General features: G+C 43.9%; 1 protein-coding gene across 4 annotated transcripts in view; it reads right to left on the reverse strand.

The window, feature by feature from the left end:
* Positions 1 to 215: 215 nt before the first annotated feature.
* ELFN1 (extracellular leucine rich repeat and fibronectin type III domain containing 1) overlaps positions 216 to 21,890 on the reverse strand; it is a 673,117-nt gene continuing 651,442 nt past the window's right edge. For all 4 annotated transcript variants that reach the window (XM_073555166.1, XM_073555164.1, XM_073555165.1 and 1 more), the window contains one exon: positions 216 to 3,865. In XM_073555166.1, the coding sequence (XP_073411267.1) occupies positions 1,045 to 3,468 (2,424 nt within the window). In that variant the 5' untranslated portion in view covers positions 3,469 to 3,865 and the 3' untranslated portion in view covers positions 216 to 1,044. The remainder of the gene's footprint in view (positions 3,866 to 21,890) is intronic.

Here is a 21,890-nt window from a genome sequence, read left to right on the forward strand (position 1 = left end):
CATAGAATTCTTTTTTGTTTGTTTTTTTTTTTTTAAACAAAATAAAATGAAATAATAGAAAATGACCTTTTTTTTGTTTGTTTCTAAAACCCATAATTAAAACCTGATACAAACAGGGTATTATTTTTTTTAACCCTTTAGCAGGACCCAGGAAAGACAAGCAAGGCCTTTGCGATGTGTGTCTTGCCTTCTGTCAAAGGGTTAAGCTCTAGGTATATATTTATATATATAGATGTTTATTTCTCATATATATTTAATTTTCTTTCTCTCTCTTTTACAGCAAACGTTGCAAATATAGAAATTTGTATCTGTACAGTGTAATAGTGATCACAGTTTTGAATGCAGCCGTAGGTGTTAAATGGGAGCCTTCTGGTAGGCAAAGTCTGCGCTGGAAGACTCGGTTGAAGTACAAATTAACATTAACGAAAGGAGTTATTTATTTTTTTTACTGTCTATTCCAGTCTTGTTGCTGTTTTTCGTTGATTTTTTTTTTTTGTCCTGCAGTGATGAAGGGATAGAACAAAATTTCACACGAGTCAAACCACGCAAGTCAGAATATGAGATAACATGCGATAATGCGTAGAGTCCCGACCACTCCTACTCTCTCACGTCTCTTATTTTTACTTGATTTTTTTTCACTTCTTTTGTTAAAAAAAAAAAGTAATTCCTCTTCACAGTTTTAGCGTATATTTTTTGTTTGTTTGTTTGTTTCTGATTTGGTGCATATGCTCATGTTTTTTGTTTTTTTTTTTCGAGTCGATTCACTATTTAGGTTTTTAAGCCGTTGTATTGTTTTTTTTCTTTTCCTAGATTAGATATAATAGTTTTGTTCATTTTTCTTTCCATCCGTAAAGACAATTTTGAGTAAAAAGTAGCTGCTGCTAAGTTTGAGTTTGGTCCTGTTAACCTCTTTACCGCTAAAGAGACCTACAGAGTCTGTGTACCCACAACGCTCTGATGGGCACTCTTCCTAGGACTGGGTTAAGGTTATGAAAGAAAGAGTTAAGTCACGAGTAGCTGGAGGCAAAGGGAAGAGGTGAGGACTCAGGACTTGTGCTGGGCAGAGACACCCTTCCAGTAGTCTAGGATGTCATGGAGATCCTCATCTTTGGCAAACTGGACCTTTTTGCGCAGGGCATGGCCGGCTGCCATGTACTCTTCCTCTTTGTGGCGTTTACGGTGCAGTTTGAAACGTTCCCAGATGCTGTGGGAGGGTTTGCACGAGTACTCTGGACTGGACGTGTAGCTCAAATTGTGGTAGTGAGGGGAAAGTTGGGAATAAGCCAGTTCTCTTGGACGGGGCCGAGTTAAAGGTTCCAGTATGGAGGTTTTGCGACCTCCAAGGTTTTCGTGCTGAGGCATCGGCTGCTGTTGTTGTTGCTGTTGCTGCTCTGCTTGATGTGAGCCCGGATAGGAATGCCGGTGCTCCGTATACTGGCGGATCTTTTCAGCTTCTGCTCTTAAGATGGCAGCAGCTGGTGTCACAGTGAGGATGGTATCGGCGGTTGGAGAAGTTTTCTCAATATACTTTGTTTCAGATTTATGTGCGGACCCTTCAGAACGAAATGACCTTGGGCTGCGGATTGACCCACTGGAAGATGTGCTAGAGCGTTTCGGAGGTGCTTCCATGCTGTGATGCCTCTGTAGGGGATGGGTGTAACTTTCTTTATATACCGGTGAAAGAAAGCCATGTTTGCTGGGAATCTGTTCCGATATCAAGACCAATTGAGGCTCGGCTGTAGAAACAGCTCCCGATTTTACGCCTTGAAATGAAGTTGTTTCTGACTTCAAGGCATCTATACAATTATTTATGATCTGGTTGACCTTATCTACTTCCTTAGCAATAGTGGATATCTCCGCCACAGAACTCTGAGTGTCTGGTGGCATGGACAGTTCACAGTCTCTTCTCTCAGGTTGATCACCAGTTCTTACCTCCATGTAATTCCCCTTGGTGGCCTTAGGTGTTTCACTGGTTTCTATCAATTTGTACTGTTCCACTTCCCCCACAGAAGGCAAATAGGGAATGCGGGACATTGATTCCGGACCCATCATCTGCCCTTGGGATAGTTGACTTATACTAGGTGTCTCCATTTCAGGACCATATTTAAGTTCAATGATTGTTTTCTTCATACTACCACCTGCTTTTTTGTGCTTTTCCTCTTTTTGCCGCCTTTTGCGCAGACAGTAGTATACAATACCCAGGATTATTACCATACCAAACAGGCAGCCAAGAATAGTCATAATATAGTGAGTGGCGGTGGATGGGGTAGGCACATGTTCTTGTTTGGTATGGCTGCGAGTGTAAAAGGCTATGCAGGTGTGGTTGAACCTGAGAGAATTTCGAATAGAGGCGACACAGTAAGTGTAATTTGTGTTGGGTTTCAACCCGTCCAAATTTATGGATTCTTTCTCTGTCTTCAGGAGCCGAATGTCAGTAAAGAAGCTATTATTGTATTGAACCAAGATGTACACCTTACTGTAAGGGTATGGTATTTTGGCCACCAGAACGGCATCAGAATGGGTTTCTGTGTTTAGGTTCACACTGAGGCTGACTTTGGAATTAGCGGGAGTAGTGTAGACATTAATAAGGGGTGTAGTTCCATCTCCCGAAAAACAGTCTTCTTCAGAACATGGGCTGTCAGGTGGGCCAGTGGTGGCTTGGTACCTTGGAGACATCAAATGCGGCATCATGGTATAGGATCCATCTGCGCAGAGAGATGACAGCATGCCAAGAGCATTGCGGTAACTGGATCTACCTTGACCCAGCAAAAAGTAACCTGTGTAGTCTGGCGGGGAATCGCACTGCATGCGGTCGAAAGTACGAGTCATGTTGGTGAATATATCTAACCATTTTAGGAAGCCCAGTAGCTCGCATGAGCAATAGAAAGGATTACTGTAGAGTTCACACACAGTCATTTTACTGAGGCCAACAAAGGTATTACTGTCCAGCCTCTGGATTCTGTTCATCGATAAGTCAATGTTCATAATGTTTGGGCACTCCCAAAAGGCATTAGGAGTCACAGTTTCAATTAGGTTTGCCTGGAGGTAGAGATACTCCAACTTTCCCAGTCCCCTAAGAATCCCCTCAGTCAGATTTCGTAATCTGTTATACCCAAGTTGGAGCATCTGCAAATTGAACTGACCGGCAAAAGCTCCATCTTCTATGTAGGACACCTCATTCTTAGTGAGGTTGAGGTACGTTAAGTTGCCAAATCGGCTAAGTGAAGAGTAGTGGACGCTCTTTATTTTATTCTCATTGAGTCTTAGGTCCACTATGGTGCTATTAATGTGCTGTGGTATAGACTCATAAGGTGGCTGGTTCTGACTGCAGATAGCGAGCCAAACAAAACCCTTGTCACCTTCAATCAGCCAGCAGTCTGCTTGTACTTTGCCTGTGTATAAAAGTGCAAACAGAACAAACATCCATAAACAGAGAGCTGGCATAACAAATCCTCTGTGCCCGGCCATGGTGAATTACGCCCAAGCGTGGGGAGACTCCTCGGTACGCTCTAGTATATTACAATACGGCAATTTATAATGTGAAGGACAAGCCTCCTTTTTTCACTTTTCTCCTCATCAGTACAACATCGAGTGCAGATTCCAAGTCTTTGCCAGAGGAAGACCATCGACAAGTGGTAGCACAGTTTAGTCTGCAAGAACATTGGAAGCAAATTCCTTGTGCATATCGGGAGCTAAATTGTGAGTCATTGAAGAAAAAGACACATTCGCTGGTCAGGCTGGTCTTCGAAGTTGACAGATCTATTGTCTGCAGTTCAATCCCATTCTGATTCTGCATCACATTTCACCCACGTCTTGTTAGGGTTCTTCTTAGAAGTTGACGTTTTTGAGGATTTCACAATTCTTCCTAAAAACAAAAAGACATATTAGTACGAAAATCTTTTTTTGTTCTTTGAGCAATACATTTGTGTTATGGGGTTTTCAAGCTAATCAGAGAGTATTCTGCTCATTAAACCACCAGTGATCACCAAATTGTGCAAAGGAACATATAACTAGTGCTTAATTACCCTGCAGTGCCTCCGCAGGGGAAATAAAGTGTTGCATGTTGCCCATTAAAATCAATAACCTATAAGTATTAGACACCAATCAACCGGGTCAGAAATAATTCAGTATTCCTACAACCAAACTAAAATGGGGTTTCTAATAACAATCCCTAGTAAGTAGCCAATGTTAGGACCATTTTTCCTTCCGAGAAGCTCTGCAGCCATACAGGTTACACATGTAATACACAAGTTCCTGGATAAACTATTAATAAGGAACTTTTGCATTTTTGGTAAAACCATCTTGCAGAATATGTTATGGAAAATATACTATCAATATTCCCTTATTCTTTTTAGCTGAGGTTGGTGATGGGTGATAAATCTTTCTTGCACATGATAGATGACAGGATTCTAGAGCTGGATTTTCAGTTTTAGTCCATAGATAGTTGACCGGCTAGGATTAGCTATGGGATCACTCTTGTTCATTGGCTGTGTCTGCTTCTACAGTTTACCCACAATCAAGTAGCTCTCCTTGAGAATCAATCTGACTCTCTAGTGCCACCCATTGAAAGTAGGTACCTATTGTAGGCATTCATGCACTCAGGTAGCGTTCACACTGGCAATGCGTTTTTGTCCAAACAGTTGCTGTGTTATTGCTTTCATAATACTCCAAAGGATTCAAATCCAAAACAGCCTCTAGTGGGAAATTACTGCATATGAACAGTTCATTGAGCAGGCACACATATGTCAGTGTGGGCTCGCCCAAACAGATTACAGTCCTTCCTTCTGGAGCAAACGTTATACACAGAAGATGTACGGTCCTACCAGTCTTGGCATCATCTTCAGCCTGAGCTCCAGGAGCTTCCAGTGCCAAACAGAAGTGTTAATCTCCATGGACAGTTCACACTGAACAGTCTGTAGATTCCACATGTTACTCTGCAGCTCCTACACACAGACTGCTCAGCTTTCCTAGCTGACCCGTGCAGTCTCCATTCAGAGAGAGACTCTGGAATGTCTCTCTCCCAGCAAAGCTCACATTTTGGCTGGTCACTCACCACTCACCAGCTTCAACACACTCCATTCAGCACACTGATACAATGGTGAATATATTTCATGGTTCTTAGTCAAAGCTAGTCAGGCGCATCTAATTAAGACCTGCCGTGATAAGATGTAACCCAGTCCTTCCTGGCTTTGCAATACATATAAATCAATGACTAACAGTTTAATAAACTTTGTCACATAATTTAACTAAACCAGACCACAACCTGCTGTTGTAAGGTTCTGCAGAGACCCTCATTAGAGCAAATACTTTGACAAGAGTCTAGGTTGAATTGTTCTTTCTTTACCATCCTTTCTTGTTGAGATCACAAAACTGTTATAGGGAAGCTTATATAGACCAAGATATGCTTTTGTGAAAAAAGCTATTCAAATTAGTTCCCCTCTAAGAAGACAAAAATCGGATATCTTGTGCTACCCATCACCAAAAGCTACCCTATAATCCAGCGTCTGACTCTTTACCAAGCTTTGACACATGACTTAGGATATTTAGCCAAACCAGAGGGCCAGTCTAAGCTATCCCCAGATGGAGTTTTTTTTAGCAGATCTAGTAAAAAAAATCCTCTCCCCAAACTCTTTAAAAACAGTTTGAAAACTCTTCCCATTAATTTCTATGTGAAATCAACCTTATTGTTTATTTGAGGAGTTCTTGAGCAATTTTTTTTCTGCTTCAAGTTTTGAAAAAAAAATGCCTGATGGAAAAAAAAGTGCATGTCAGGATGGAAAAAAAAAGTGCATGTCACTTCTTAGAAGCTACTACTGATGGAATCTGCTCCACATTAGGTCCTGTCCGACCAAAAGGCTACAAAACCAGCAAAAAGAAGAAAAGAAAATGTTCCAAAACTTTTCAAAACCTCACCCAGGAAAAGAAAAAGGTCCTACAAAATGTACCCTCAAAATGAGTATTTTCTAAAGTGGTTTCTACTTGGAATACTCATTGGATTTGTCTGCGTCATAAGATCTTTTTGAACAGCCCACGCTGATATTGATGGGTTCGGGATGTGTTTGGGGGCCCTTGACAAATGATGTCGGGAGAGTTAGGATTCTGGCATGTCTGATTTTCGACTGCCAATCCTTTTACTTTCTAAAGGTGCCGTCATCAAAGATGTCTGATAGTGGCTCTCTCATAGAGAACATAGGAGCAGTTGGCCAAGAGGAGGATACCTGTGCATAGAGGAACCGTGTGAGATATCTGCAGGCTGAATCATCGTTCAGACAGCTATGTAATGTGTATTGGTGCTTTAGTCACCCTACTTCAACCTGGTGGCCTCCACAAGAAAACCTGTAGCCTATACACTTGTATCGGAGTTGTATTATCAGGCACAGGATGGCCCAACTTAGACTTGGGTGTTGCTACGTCTAAAAACCCCTTTCTGAAGTTCTGTAATATATTCTGAAACATCTTGCAGTCCATTTAACGCTCTTAGCTAAAGACAAGTATTATATTAGCCGGTAAAGTCTCCTGTGGGAAGTCTAGCACCTGGCACATTAAAATAAAATGACATTATACAGCATGCAGTTAATGAATTGTGAGCTGCGTGACCTTGGCTGGGACCTCCACGTCCCCTAAATATGCTTAATCCCTAACATCACAAAATTGAGTTAGGCAGCTCGCCTCTGTCTTCATGCTGTTATATCTGCTTTTTCTCTTTAACCCAAAATGACTTTTTCTTGCCATAGAAAGTAGTGTAATAAACACATTTTATCAGGACCAGAGTTTAATTTCAACTCATTAGAGCAAGCAATTTGACGGTTATTTGCTCTCCAAAGTGTGAATGAAATGGCGGCATTAAGAAGGGGGAGACATGAGAAAGCTAATCTCACAGTTTACTGCAATGCTGTGACATGCCTGGGGGCCAGAGACTCGGTTTTAGGCGCAAGGATGTTTCTTTCATGTGTCTGATTTGTTGATGCCTAAATACTCACAGGAGAGGTTCAACTTTTCCAGGAACACGGCCGTCCGCACACATACACAGCCTCTACTTGTGTCATCACAGTCCGGGACAATCCTTGCGTTTTGGAATGAAATGGCAAAAAAAGACGAGAGCACCATATGGCTCCATTTTATGGGTAGAGGCGGCGAAGGACAGTAGATGACGCCTGCGCAAGAACAGTAGGGCCCCTTATCTTCAAGGGATCAACCAAGAACCATGAAAAAGTAGAGTATGGGCACATTTTCTCCAAAAGCTCATCCAGGGCCCCGAAAGAAGACGAGAGAATGGATCCATTATTTCCAAGAGCTCATCCAGGACCCCTGAAGAGGAAGAGAGCAGGGGCTCATTATCTTCAACAGGTGATCCAGGACCCCTGAAGAAATAGAAAAGAGTATGGACCCATTATCTCCAAGAGCTCATCCAGGATCCCTGAAAAAGAAGAGTGTATGGGCCAATTATCCTTCAACAGGTCATCCATGATCCCTGAAGAAGAAGAGCTTATTGGCCCATTATCTCCAAGAGCTCATCCAGGACCTCTGAAGAAGAAGAGAGAATGGCACAATTATCTTCAACAGGTCATACAGGATGCCTGAAGAAGAAGAGATTATGGGCCCATTATCTCCAAGAGCTCATCCAGGACCCCTGAAGAAGAAGAGCGTATGGGCCCATTATCTCCAAGAGCTCATCCAGGACCTCCGAAGAAGAAGAGAGCATGGACCCATTAGTTCCAAGAGCTCAACCAGGACCCCTGAAGAAGAAGAGCGTATTGGCCCATTATCTTCAAAAGCTCACCATAGATCACTCTTATATCTCTCTAGCAATCCACCAATAAGGAGCCTTGAAATTAATTTGTTGACTTGTTTAAATCCAATCTTAGACAGTAGCATGATGACAGATGCTTTCAAGGTGGTAATGGGACCCCTAACCTACTGAACCCTAGTTCCAGATGGTTGCACATATGATAAGTCCACCCCTTGGCCTTGGTACCATAATCCACTAAGGGCTTTATAATGCCATAAGGTGAAATCTTTGTGCACATCTGCATGTATCACGTGTAGAACTGAGCCTAAAGGTACACTTACACATACAAATTTTACACTGCGATGAATAATGTGAAATTCTTGTCAAATCTGCATAAAAATCTGGGATGGAATGAAAAAAAACTGCAGCATATCTGTTACATGTGAACAGACCACTATAGCACGTTTATGGGTTACCTATTAGTGTAGCAGCAGTACATGCAGATTTGTTGTGGATTTAGTTATGAATTGGCAACTAATTTCACCCTATGCTTTGCAAAGGTTGTAATGTGGAGTAAAAATCCGCAGCATAGGGCCATGTTCATAAATTTTAAAACTTTACATTTGTCCAGTTGCATTATTTTTCTGCAGCTGTCCGCACCAAAATATGCAATAGCAACCTGCTCTCACTATTGCAACTTTTTTTGCATTTCTTATTTTTGATGCAGCATTTTGTAGGACAGAAACGCTTTATCCTCTATTCCAAAAACAGCAACACCTGTCCTGGAGATATGTCGCTTCAAGCAAATTGCCTAAAATGATCATCATCATTTTAAATATTGCAAAAGATTAGATTGGCCACAAAAGTTTTACAAGACCACAAGTGTGACCAAGCAGGTTCTCACATAATGCCTTGCAGCTATCACATCATATGGTATAGCACCACCAGTCAGGATGGACTATGATAGCCTGTATAAAAACAGAAGCAGGGAATGCAGCAGCCACTTTGTGGTGAATGTGGATATTGAGAGGACATCACAGCTCACAGCTTAGCCATAGAGATAGGGAGAGAAAGTTATAAAACACTGAAGAAACAGCACAGATAGTGTATGACAAAAAAGCAGAGAATATTAGTGTGTGAGGAGCAGACTGTTGATTACAAAGAATTACCACCCACTTACCCATAACTATATATGTTGAGGACTTTCACTTTGACTGAGAGCTCATATCAGACGAGTGCGAGTTATATCTGTGTTTTTCATGAAAAGGATTCTAAACTAGTATAGTCTATCGGGCTGTTGTGAAATCATGAAGTCATGTCTGATATTGATGTGAGGGTCAAATGAAAATTGACAATTCAAGGCTATGGGTCCGTGAAAAAAATCAAATGGCACTTGGATGCCGTCCGAACGCAGTTCATTTTTCATGGACTGCTAGATAATACATTTTTTTTCTCATCTGAGAAAACAAATGAAACTTTGATCAAAAACACTGATGAAACTCGGACAAAAAAAATCACTGGAGTATGAATGTGCCCTAAGAGTGCGTTCCAGCTAAAGAGCTGGAAAATGGTTGGATACAGTCCTAGGAGACCTCAGGGTCTTACTGTTATTTTTAGGACAATCAGAAGCTTTGCAATACTTTCAATTCGCCGCAAATCAAATTTTTCGGAAAAGTTAAGCAAAGTTTGAGGATTTGAATTTCAAAAGATTTTTTCCTTGCCTCCAGATACCAAAGGTTACATTATTTGGCTTCTTGCTTGGCTCAGTGTGGAAATTTGCAGGCAGCGGGTGGGGAGTTAAAAACTGTTCCTCTCTGTCTGACCCGCTCATTGTTTTGCCATTTGAAACAAAATGGAAGAGTCATCGAAGCAAAGTAAGAGAGAAATTAAAATGATGAATTACAAATTATAAATGTTTAATCAGGCATACACAAAGAGGGGCCATTTATATATATATATTTTTTTTTATTGCTAAAAGGCACCAAATGTTAAACTGAACGCGGGGCTATCCATTTGCCTGCAATAATTCAAGCGGACAGCGCTAAGATGGCACAGAAAACATTTATTAATGATGAAATTTACCCGAAACTGCTCGGTGTACATTCATCAACTGTCAGGTACCGGAGGAGGGTAGGAATCGAGATTCCAAACATGCAATGAATTATATCTGTCACGGGGGCTTAGTTCAACTAAGGCTGAAATACCCGGGGCCCCTGTGGTGTCCCTTTACTAGGGGAAACCCTGTCTGACCCTCAACCCAGGGTTTTTGCTGAAGGTGCAAATGCCTGAGCCTCCGACCTTTCCTTATCTCCTGCTCAGCCCTGCACTTAACCCTCCACCCTCCACCCAGTGAGAAGTCACCACCAAAGCTCCCACACAAATAATGACAGACAGGGAGAACTTAAACTGCACTGCGCCGCACACACACAGGAATAAACAGTAATGTGAAAAGGGCACAACTAAACACAAATATGGGAAGGAGAAAGGATAACGACGGATCATACGACACCAGATATGAATCTCTCTCTCTTGAACACCTCCACTCCAGACCGGAACCACTTGGTATGAAACACAAGCTATAATCGGCGACGCCCATAGGCCAGCATGACTATTTAAAGACCGTGGGCGTGACTAACCATCCAACCTGGTCTCCAGCAGGATTAACCCCCGAGAGCCTGAAGATCAGGCCGGCGCCACTGAGGCTATAGTGGCTGGAGGTGGAACTACCTCTGCCTGCCGGATGCTGTGGTGTGAACAGCGTCCGACATGACAGTACCCCGTCTTCTACGAGGGACCCCAGGGCCCTCAAGACTCATAGGACCCGGCTTGTCCGGATGACGACGGTGAAAAGAACTGACCAGCCGATCCGCATGTATGTCTGAGGCTGGAACCCAAGACCTCTCCTCTGGACCATACCCCCGCCAGTGCACCAAATACTGAAGAGTACGGCGTACTACTCGAGAGTCCACTACCTTGGCGACCTCGAACTCTAACTCGCCATCCACCATGACTGGAGGTGGCATCGGCGTTGTGTCCACAGAGCCTACCACCTTTTTCAATAAAGCCCTGTGAAACACGTTGTGTATCTTGTACACTGCGGGAAGTTCCAACCGATAAGCCACTGGGTTAATGATCGCAGAAATCCTAAAAGGCCCAATAAACCTTGGACCCAGTTTTAAAGAAGGGATTTTGAGTTTTATGTTCTTCGTAGCTAACCACACCCATTCACCCACACACAGGTCCGGACCTGGCACGCGTCTACTGTCAGCCACCCGTTTGTACCTGGCACTCATGCTCAACAAACGCTGTTTCACCCGCCTCCAGACTGATGACAATTGGGCTCCTAGCTGATCCTCCTCCGGGACACCCCCGGAGTCACCCTGACGTAAGGTACAAAACTGAGGATGTTGACCGTACACACAAAAGAATGGAGACTCTCCTGATGACTCTTGGCGGTGATTATTTAATGCGAATTCGGCCAGAGGAAGGAAAGTAGACCACTCCTCCTGGTTGTCGGACACAAAGCATCGTAAATACTGTTCAAGATTTTGGTTCATGCGCTCAGTTTGTCCATTAGACTGTGGATGAAACGCCGATGAATGTGACAACTTGATCCCCAACCTTGAGCAAAAAGCTTTCCAAAACCTCGCCACAAATTGCGTACCCCTATCAGATACTATGTCAGACGGTACTCCGTGGAGTCTGACCACCTCCTTCACAAATACCTGAGCCAACGTCTTAGCATTGGGCAAAGAAGACAACGCCACAAAATGCGCCATCTTTGAAAAACGGTCAACCACCACCAGGATGACCGTGTTCCCTGCCGAGGCTGGCAAGTCAGTGATAAAATCCATGGAGATTTCTGTCCATGGCCTATTGGGTACCCCCAGAGGCTGTAGCGTGCCAGCAGGACGGGTTCGGGGTGACTTAGCCCTAGCGCACGTGATGCAAGCTGCCACGTACGAGACCACGTCCTGCCGGATTTTGGGCCACCAGAAACGACGCGATACCAGCTCTAAGGTGCCCTTCACCCCTGGGTGACCAGCCAGTACCGAATCGTGGTGTTCCTTCAACACCTTAGGCCGAAGATGCAGGGGTACAAATGATTTGTTGGCGGGAAGTCCTGGTGGTACCTCCTCTTGGGCCTCGGCAATCTCCGCCTCTACCTCAGTCGTGAGAGCCGAGACCACTACCCCTTTCTGGAGGATGGGTACCGGCTCTTCCCGAGGTTCTCCCCCCGGAAAACACCTAGACAAAGCATCCGCCTTGGTGTTTTTAGCCCCGGGACGGTACATCACAAGAAAATTGAAACGTGTAAAAAACAATGCCCAGCGAGCCTGCCTAGGAGACAGACACTTGGCCGACTCCAGGTAGAGCAGATTCTTATGGTCGGTGATAACTGTGACCTGGTGAGCCGCCCCCTCCAAGAAGTGTCGCCATTCCTCAAAAGCCAGCTTGATGGCCAACAACTCCCTGTTGCCGATATCATAATTCCGTTCGGCCGGCGACAACTTCTTGGAGAAGTAGGCGCATGGATGCATCTCGCTCAAGGACGAGCCTTGAGACAGTACTGCCCCCACTCCCACCTCCGACGCATCAACCTCTACCACAAAAGGTTTAGACACGTCTGGTTGCACCAGAATGGGGGCTGAAGCAAAACTATTCTTCAGACGCTCAAATGCACGTATAGCCACCTCAGGCCAGTTCGCCAGATCGGCACCCTTTTTTGTCATGTCCGTGAGCGGTTTGGCGACAGTCGAAAAGTGTTTTATAAATTTCCTATAATAATTCGCAAACCCCAGGAACCGCTGGAGTGCTTTCAGACTCTCCGGCCTCTCCCATTGCAACACCGCTTGCACCTTAGCGGTGTCCATTTTAAAACCAGCTGCGGACACAATATATCCCAAAAAGGGCAACTCCTGGACAAAAAATAAACATTTTTCCAGCTTAGCATAGAGCTGGTTCTCCCGGAGCAACTGTAACACCTGCCTAACATGCTGCAAATGAGTGTCCCAATCGCTAGAATAAATGAGGATATCATCCAGGTATACAATCACAAATCTCCCCAGGACATGAGCAAAGACATCATTAATAAAATGTTGGAAAACGGCAGGCGCGGTGGTCAACCCAAACGGCATAACCAGACTCTCAAAATGACCCTCAGGAGTGTTAAACGCCGTCTTCCACTCATCCCCCTGACGGACCCTTATGAGGTTATACGCCCCCCTGAGGTCCAGCTTGGAAAACCATTTTGCCCCCGCTACCTGGTTGAACAAATCCGGGATCAACGGCATTGGGTAGGGATCACGGATAGTAATCTGGTTTAACTCTCGGAAATCCAGACACGGGCGTAACCCCCCATCTTTCTTCTTAATGAAGAAAAACCCCGCGGCTACAGGCGAGGACGAAGGCCGGATGTGACCTTTGCTCAGACTCTCCGCGATGTAGTCTTTCAGAGCTTGTCTCTCAGGGCCAGAAATATTAAACATCCTGGCCTTAGGTAATTTGGCCCCGGGTTTTAGCCTAATAGCACAGTCATAGGCTCTATGTGGAGGCAGTTCTGAGCAACCCTTCTCAGAGAAAACATCCGCGAAATCCTGCAAAGCCTCCGGCAGGCTGGGCGTCACGGCGGACACACATGTGGCCAAGCAATTGTCTTGGCAGAAACCACTCCATTGTACTATGTCCTGAGTTTTCCAATCAATTACCGGGTTGTGCCTGGACAGCCATGGAAAACCCAGGACCATTTGAGCTGGGAGATTACGGAGGACCCTACATGTAACCGACTCAGAATGTAGGACCCCAATGTGGAGTTTCACCTCTGCCACAAACTCAGTAATCTCCCCTTGAGGGAGGGGAACAGCATTAATGGTCACCACCTGTATGGGGTGAGGAAGTTTTTCAATCTTAAACCCGGCGGTGTGTGCAAACTCCTCATCTATGAGATTGGTGGCGGAACCGCTATCCACAAACACTGATATAGGTAGCTCTCTGCCGGCGACAATAACCTTGGCAGGGAGCATACATTGAGATACCATCATGGAGGATATGCATACGCTCAGTTGGGTCTCCTCCATACCCTCTGAGCTTAACAGTTTTCCGCCGGTGTGACCCTCTTAGGTAGTACCGGGCAAACGTTAACATAATGACCACCTTTACCACAGTAGAAACATGCTCCGGACTTCCGGACTCCCGGAGCGCGAGGCTGAACCTGTGCCACGCCAGCAATCTGCATAGGTTCAGGGGACTCATCTACTTCAACCACACCTGCACCTCTGTTTTCCCCCAGAGGTAGCGTCTCCTGTGCCCCCTGACGAAAACGGCGATCAATACGTATCACCAAACTCATGGCAGACTCCAATGATGCCGGAGTCTCATACATCAGGAGGGCTTGTTTCACCCTCCCTGATACCCCATGAATAAACTGGCTCCGCAGTGCTGGGTCATTCCACTGTGTGTCTACAGCCCAGCGGCGAAATTCCGAACAATAGTCTTCTGCCAAGCGCTCCCCCTGGCGGAGGGCGCGGATTTTAGATTCCGCTAGAGCCAGTCGGTCAGGGTCATCGTAAATGAGCCCGAGGGCAGAAAAAACATTATCGACCGAATGAAATGTAGCAGAGTCAGGTGGTAAGGAAAATGCCCATGCTTGGGGGTCACCACTCAGTAATGACAACACCAGCCCTACTCGCTGGGCCTCATTACCTGAGGATATTGGCCGCATGCGGAAGTATAATTTGCAGGCCTCCCGAAATACGACAAATTTGCTGCGATCGCCTGAAAATCGTTCTGGCAGCGGAAACTTCGGCTCTGCACCGATACCTGCAGATGCCGTTTGCACCTTTGCTACTACCAGGCCCTGCTGCTGAACTGCCCCATTCAACTCGGAGACCTGTATGGACAGCGCCGCCAACTGGCGGGTTATGGAATCCATGGGATCCATGGACTCCTGAAAAAATGTGGGCCGATTATAATGTCACGGGGGCTTAGTTCAACTAAGGCTGAAATACCCGGGGCCCCTGTGGTGTCCCTTTACTAGGGGAAACCCTGTCTGACCCTCAACCCAGGGTTTTTGCTGAAGGTGCAAATGCCTGAGCCTCCGACCTTTCCTTATCTCCTGCTCAGCCCTGCACTTAACCCTCCACCCTCCACCCAGTGAGAAGTCACCACCAAAGCTCCCACACAAATAATGACAGACAGGGAGAACTTAAACTGCACTGCGCCGCACACACACAGGAATAAACAGTAATGTGAACAGGGCACAACTAAACACAAATATGGGAAGGAGAAAGGATAACGACGGATCATACGACACCAGATATGAATCTCTCTCTCTTGAACACCTCCACTCCAGACCGGAACCACTTGGTATGAAACACAAGCTATAATCGGCGACGCCCATAGGCCAGCATGACTATTTAAAGACCGTGGGCGTGACTAACCATCCAACCTGGTCTCCAGCAGGATTAACCCCCGAGAGCCTGAAGATCAGGCCGGCGCCACTGAGGCTATAGTGGCTGGAGGTGGAACTACCTCTGCCTGCCGGATGCTGTGGTGTGAACAGCGTCCGACATGACAATATCACTGTGGATAATTTTACGCTCTAGGGTGGCTTTCAGTTGTCACAAGATTCCAAAAACATTTGTCTGGAGAAGGACAGATTACGATGGGTGGATTAGTGCTTCTGTATGTAGGAGCCAGCATGGGCTAGTCCTCAGTGATCTTACAACGTGTCTATCTCTACTGGGTTCAAGGGCTCATTCAGACTTTCTTGTATGCCGCACGTGTTCTATCCATAGTTTTCACATATAGAACATGTACCCATTATAGTCTAAGGTCATATTAATATTTCATTTTTTTTTGGGGGGGGACGATAGTTTAAAAAAAAAAAAAATGGTGTTTTTGATCCAATTAATGGACCGAACTTGTCAATGCAGGTCAATGAGTCTAAGAAAAGAAACAAAAAGCTCACCATTGACATCCATGCGCAATCTGCGTGGTGAGCTTTTTTACTGTTCAATGTATAGAAGTGGGATTTTTTCTTGCATTCGAGAAAAATGAAAAAAGTGAAATAAAAAGTTAAGGATTACAATGAATCTGGGCCCCCACCACTATGTTGGTCAGATATATGGGATTTTGTAGCTTTCTTGATCCTATAAAGACATAAATGTTCATCCTCCATGTGATAGGGTCCCCATCCTGACACCTTCCTGTAATAATGTCCCCTGTCCTAGCCTTTTCTTGTAATAATGTACCAGTCCTGGCCTCTTTCTGTAATAATGTCCTCTGTTCTGGCCCCCATACGGTAATAATGTCTCTCATCCTACGCCCCTTCCTGGTATTAGGTCCCCCATCCTGTACCTCTTCTTATTATAATGTCTCTGTCCTGGGCATCTTCCTGGTATTATGTCCCATTTCCTGGCATAATGTCCCCCTTCCTATTTTAATCCCCCCATCCAGAGCCTTTTCCTTGTATAATACACCCTTTCTTGAGACGCTTACTGTACTAATGTCCCCCATCTTGGCCCCCTTTTGTAACAATATTTTCGATCCTGGTACAATTTCCCCAATTATTGGCCCCTTCCTGGTATAATGACCCCATTCTATAGCAATGTCCTCCTTGTTGGTATACTGTCCCCCATTCTGGTCCCCTTTGTGGTATAATGTCCCCCCTCCTGGTATAATGTCCTCTTTCTTGTTATACTGTCCCCCATCTTGGGCCTCTTCCTGGTATAATGTCCCCTATCCTGAACCCATTCCATTAATAATTCCCTCCATCATGGGTTCCTTCCTAGTATAATGTCCCCTGTCCTGTTCCCCTTACTTTATTATTCTCCTCCATCCTGATAGCCTGTCCCCCCATACTGGGCCCCTTCCTGGTATAATGTCCGTTCTGTGGTATGTGGTCCCCTCCAGTGTTGGGCATTTCCAGGAAAACCCTGAAAGGGAGAGGGGACAGGACTTTATTGACCTTATTTCGCCAACTGAGAGTTTGGTAAATATGGCTCTAATATTATTATATTTGCTCCTGCTGTAGAGGATTTTAGTTTTGCCTCCATCAGGTGGGGTAATGTAGAGAATAATGTCCACTGAGGAAGGGGCCAATGTGAAGGAACCATCCACTAACCACGGCTACATCCTATAGCATAGCTATTGGCGTGCGGACTGTGAAGACTGTAGACCTCAGTTGAGTTTGCCGGTGGTAACCTCATTTTCTATGCATCAGGACAAGACGATTAGAACCCTGAACGAGTATTTACTTCACTAAGTATGATGAACACTATGGAGAATTCTTGTTCCTGGTGACATATTGTCGCCTGAGAGACTTTATCTTCTAGAAGCTGACATCGCCATAGCCCCAATTTCTCCATAATGAGATTTACAGAACAGACGGTTATAACTTGTCATAGTCTTACCTTCCGCTGTCATCATCTTGTCAATCCTCCGTCGTGATTAGTATTCCCTACCTAATAACTTCCTATTGCTCTCCTCATTTGTAGAGCACCATTTGCCAGTCTTAGACTGCTGTCAGGAGGAGATGGTTTGGGTCAGATCTACGCACTTCGACTTCCACGTGAGAGTCACTGTATATCAGTGCTCCACTGTCGAGAATATAGGTCTGAGTAGGTATAATGTATAACTGGCTCACTGCAAAAATTGAGGTCTGAAGAAGGGTTAACCAATGTGCTAAATAACATAACACAAGAGCATACTTATCTCCTGGCACTGCCCATCTGCTCCGAGCGTTGTGTCACCTGGACAGATCTATGTCTACTGACTACAAATGAACCCTATGTTGTCTGATCCTGCAGTAATACCTTCTGATCCCTACTTGGTGCTGACATAGAAGGGTAACATGTAGATTTTTTCCCACCACAGAACTGGCACTAGTCTTTAAAAAAAAAATCTCCTACATATTGTTGAAGGGTTATTCCAAAAATCAGAAGTTATCCCCTATCCACAGAGGTGTTGCAACACTGCAAAAGCTGAAAAGTCCCAAGTTTGAGGCTTTGGGGACTAGATTATAAGAGTACTGAGAGCAAGAGCCGCCATGTCTCTAGTGGATATATCTGATTAAAGGGGTTGTCCACTACTATATTTTCTTTTACAAATGAGCCCTTAGTGGTCTTAAAAGCGAAAAAATCAGATACTCACTGCCGCTCCTTTGCACCCTTGGCCAAGTCTCTTGCCAATCTTCTTGTTTCCTCATCATGTGACTACTGCAACTAATCACTGATTGCCTTTAGTGGTGATGTCTCACCTCAGACAGATGAAAAAGCATCCTAAGGAGATTGACTAAGACTATTTTACTTTTTTACTATGGGTCTAAAAACTAAACAGGTAGGTAGTTGGTAACAGACGCAACTACCTGACTGTTCTACCCGGCGTTAGCTCAGATTAGCCACTGTCCGCTCCTGACGGCGATTCAGCTGCTCCACGTCAACAGTGCAGTTCTTCCACTTCCGGTTAGGTGTGACTGCCAACATCATGCTCAATGACAGCCAGCTCCCCGCAGTTAGGCAGTGGGGAGCTGGCTGTCAATCAGCTTGACGTCAGCAGTCATGCCCTGTCAACAGAGCAAAGTGGAAGAGAAGCCACTGCTCTGTCGGTGTGATGTCAGTGGAAGCCTCTGAATCGCCAGCAGGAGCAGTTTCTGATCGGCACCTGGCAAAACAGGTAGGTTGTTCTTAGACTCGTAGTAAAAAAAAAATTAAATAGTCCTTTAATTCTCTGTTCATTCTCCTCTATTTGGCTGCAGTGGTTACATGACATTATCCATCAGAAGAGGAAGCGGAGAGGCAGGTGGAGGACATGACCAGTGATGCTTAGGAGGTTCTGTTTTTTTTCCTTCTTTTCAGGCCACAATTAGCTCATTTGGGTGAGATATTACACTACTGGACAACCCCTTTGACACTTCCCACTTGCCATCTATAACTTTCCACCCTTGTTCTGTACAATTTGTAGTGCCTGTTCCTATTATTGCCGCTCAGTCCCGTTCACTGGAGTGGGATTCAGGTGCAAGGAGCTGCAGTACCAGGCACAGGCACTACAATATATGCCAACCTGTGAAGGCTAATCAGAGTAAGGGTCCAGAGTAGTGGCCCCCTGCATTCACGTGACTGTGGAAGTGACGGAAGTTGGACCCTCACCAATTTGATAGTGCTCCACTTGACCTAGGGCTAACACATACGGGCCCCCAGACTTTGCCTTAATGCCTAATGATCCGTCCGCCCTTGAAATTTGGCTCTGAATTTTGGCTTATGATAGGGTCATATTAAATCCCATAGCCAAAAGTTTCAATAAGTGGGAAAAAAACTTTCAAAAACTTTGAATTTTTCTTCTCCTATTGTCTTGATGAGCCTGTAATAATGCTGTAAAGGACAGCTCCACTACACTTCTAATAAGGTGATAAAGCCATAATCACCGACACCCTTGTATTTTGATTAAACTCTATTAATGACATTATAACTGTCTCTCAGATCTCTACGAGAACTTATCTCCGAAGAGAAAAGATCACAATATTTCGACAATGCCGACTTCATTTCAGGCCTGCCTGGAGATTGTAATGGATTTTTTTTTTATGAAGCTTTGGCAGTAGATGGAATAATATTAAATTCTTGGTTGCTCGCTGCATTAAAATTCTATCTCTAATTCCTATTTCCTACGTATGTCACCATAGAATTATATGCAAATTTTTTCTTGAAGTTCTCTATTGGTTTTATACAGAAGTTTAACAGTATGTGATTTATAAAAGCTTATCATGATGTAGAAGTAGTCACTTTATAAGGCCGGTGATTACAATTTTAATCCGATGCATCTATAAAATGTAGGAGTTTTCTAGCACAGAGCACCAAATCTGTGACCTCGACATTTATGGATCCTGCAGCCAAAAATGAGACAACAGTGCAAAAGTATGCACTAAGCTCCCCCTAGTGGTGGCAGCAGGCAGCCTAGGATGTATCATCGAAAAAAATTACTCCCAAAATTATAAGTGCAGGGAGCCACATTTTCGGAATTGCTTGTGTCGCCTGCAGTCAGACCTAAGTCATCAGTAAGTACTAGCCCTTAAGCTTTATTTGGGATATTTTTGAAACAACTTGCACTGATTTTCTAGTATTAAAAAAGTCAAAAAATTTTGGTGCACAAGTGCTTTACACTTCATTAATTTTTAATGCCACTCTCAACCCTTTTTTTAATGAGTAAGTGGCTCAGCTGAAAGAGCGTGATCTATGCCAGATGACCAATTTATTATAATTTAAACCCCAAATTGGGGTATATAACAATGTAAATCTATGCAAGCAGGGAGACATGTCAATGGAGGGGATTTACAGCTCTACTTTAGGGCAGATGACTGTTTTTTCCCCATCCGAGAAAATCGGTCCAATTATACCAATCATGTGATGTTCAGAGTTTGATCAAAGTGGGATATGATTTTCTAAAATATTTCATGGTGTAATGATGCTGTTCTTATGCAACGCAGGGATAGTAAAGGATTATTTAGATTGAAAGAGACCTGAGCGTTCAATTTGTGAACAAAGCGATTTATAAAATAATGATTTACCAAGATAATAGAACAAGAAGAAGCAATTAAATTACCAGAGGATCCTCGAGGGAGGGACCAAGCCAAAGCCCCTCCCAGCATAAAACAGATGCATAAAATCATTAAATATGCAGGGCATTATCATTACATTAATAATACTTGCAAATAGAGGTCTAACGCATTTCCTTTTAAAGAAGGCTATGATTTGTCAAAGCATTTGACAAAGTCTCTCATACAATCCTTATTGAAAAAATGACTAAGTATGGGATGGACAAGGCAACTGTTAGGTGGATTCATAACTGGCTTAGTGATCGGACCCAAAGAGTGGTCGTAAATGGCTGCACATCCAGTTGGAAGAATGTCTCAAGTGGGGTACCACAGGGCTCTGTCCTGGGCCCTGTATTGTTCAACATCTTTATCAACGATTTAGATGAAGGAATTGAGGGTAAACTGATTAAATTTGCTGATGACACAAAGCTAGGAGGGATAGCTAATACTAGAGAAGAGAGAGAGAGGATTCAAAAAGATTTAAATAAACTGGAGAAGTGGGCAGCAACTAACAGAATGGTTTTTAACAGGGACAAATGCAAAGTACTACATCTGGGCAATAAAAATGAAAAAAGCATATATAGAATGGGAGGAATAGGGCTAAGTGACAGCACATGTGAAAAAGACTTGGGTATACTAATAGATCACAGACTGAATATGAGTCAACAATGTGATGCAGCAGCAAAAAAGGCAAATGCAATTCTAGGATGTATTAACAGAAGCATACAGTCTAGATCACGTGAAGTCATTATTTCCCTCTACTCCTCTTTGGTCAGACCTCATCTGGAATATTGTGTCCAGTTTTGGGCACCACATTTTAAAAAAGACATCAACAAACTGGAGCAAGTTCAGAAAAGAGCGACCAGAATGGTGACCGGTCTGCAAACCCTGTCTTATGAGGAAAGGTTGCATGATTTGGGAATGTTTAGTTTGCAAAAGAGAAGACTGAGAGGAGACTTAATAGCTGTCTACAAATATCTAAAGGGCTGTCACATTGTAGAAGGATCAACTTTATTCTCATTTGCACAAGGAAAGACTAGAAGCAATGGGATGAAACTGAATGGGAGGAGACACAGATTAGATATTAGAAAAAACTTTTTGACAGTTAGAGTGATCAATGAGTGGAACAGGCTGCCACGAGAAGTGGTGAGTTCTCCTTCAATGGAAGTCTTCAAACAGAGGCTGGACAGACATCTGACTGGGATGATTTAGCGAATCCTGCTTTGAGCAGGGGGTTGGACCAGATGGCCCAGGAGGTCCCTTCCAACTCTACGATTCTATGATTCTATGATTCTATGATTTGCCTTAATATCAGTTCTCCAAATACTGAGGTCCTTTACTTCTCTTGTAAGTACATTTATTGGGGTAGTACTTTAGTTATTGGAAATGCATTTATTGGGGTAGTACTTTAGTTATTGGAAACTTTTTGCCTGCTTGATCTGTAACGATATTTAATGTGTCATCGGAAAACATCAACTATAGGTTAATTCACGGTTTTGTTTTAAATAACTTTTAAAGAATTTTTGTTGATTTTTTTACATTTGCAACATCAATATTTATATAAAAAAAACTTAC

This window comes from Dendrobates tinctorius, unplaced genomic scaffold (genome assembly GCF_039654945.1).
Source record: "Dendrobates tinctorius isolate UK_male_01 unplaced genomic scaffold, ASM3965494v1 ptg000222l, whole genome shotgun sequence".
NCBI classification, from domain to species: domain Eukaryota; kingdom Metazoa; phylum Chordata; class Amphibia; order Anura; family Dendrobatidae; genus Dendrobates; species Dendrobates tinctorius.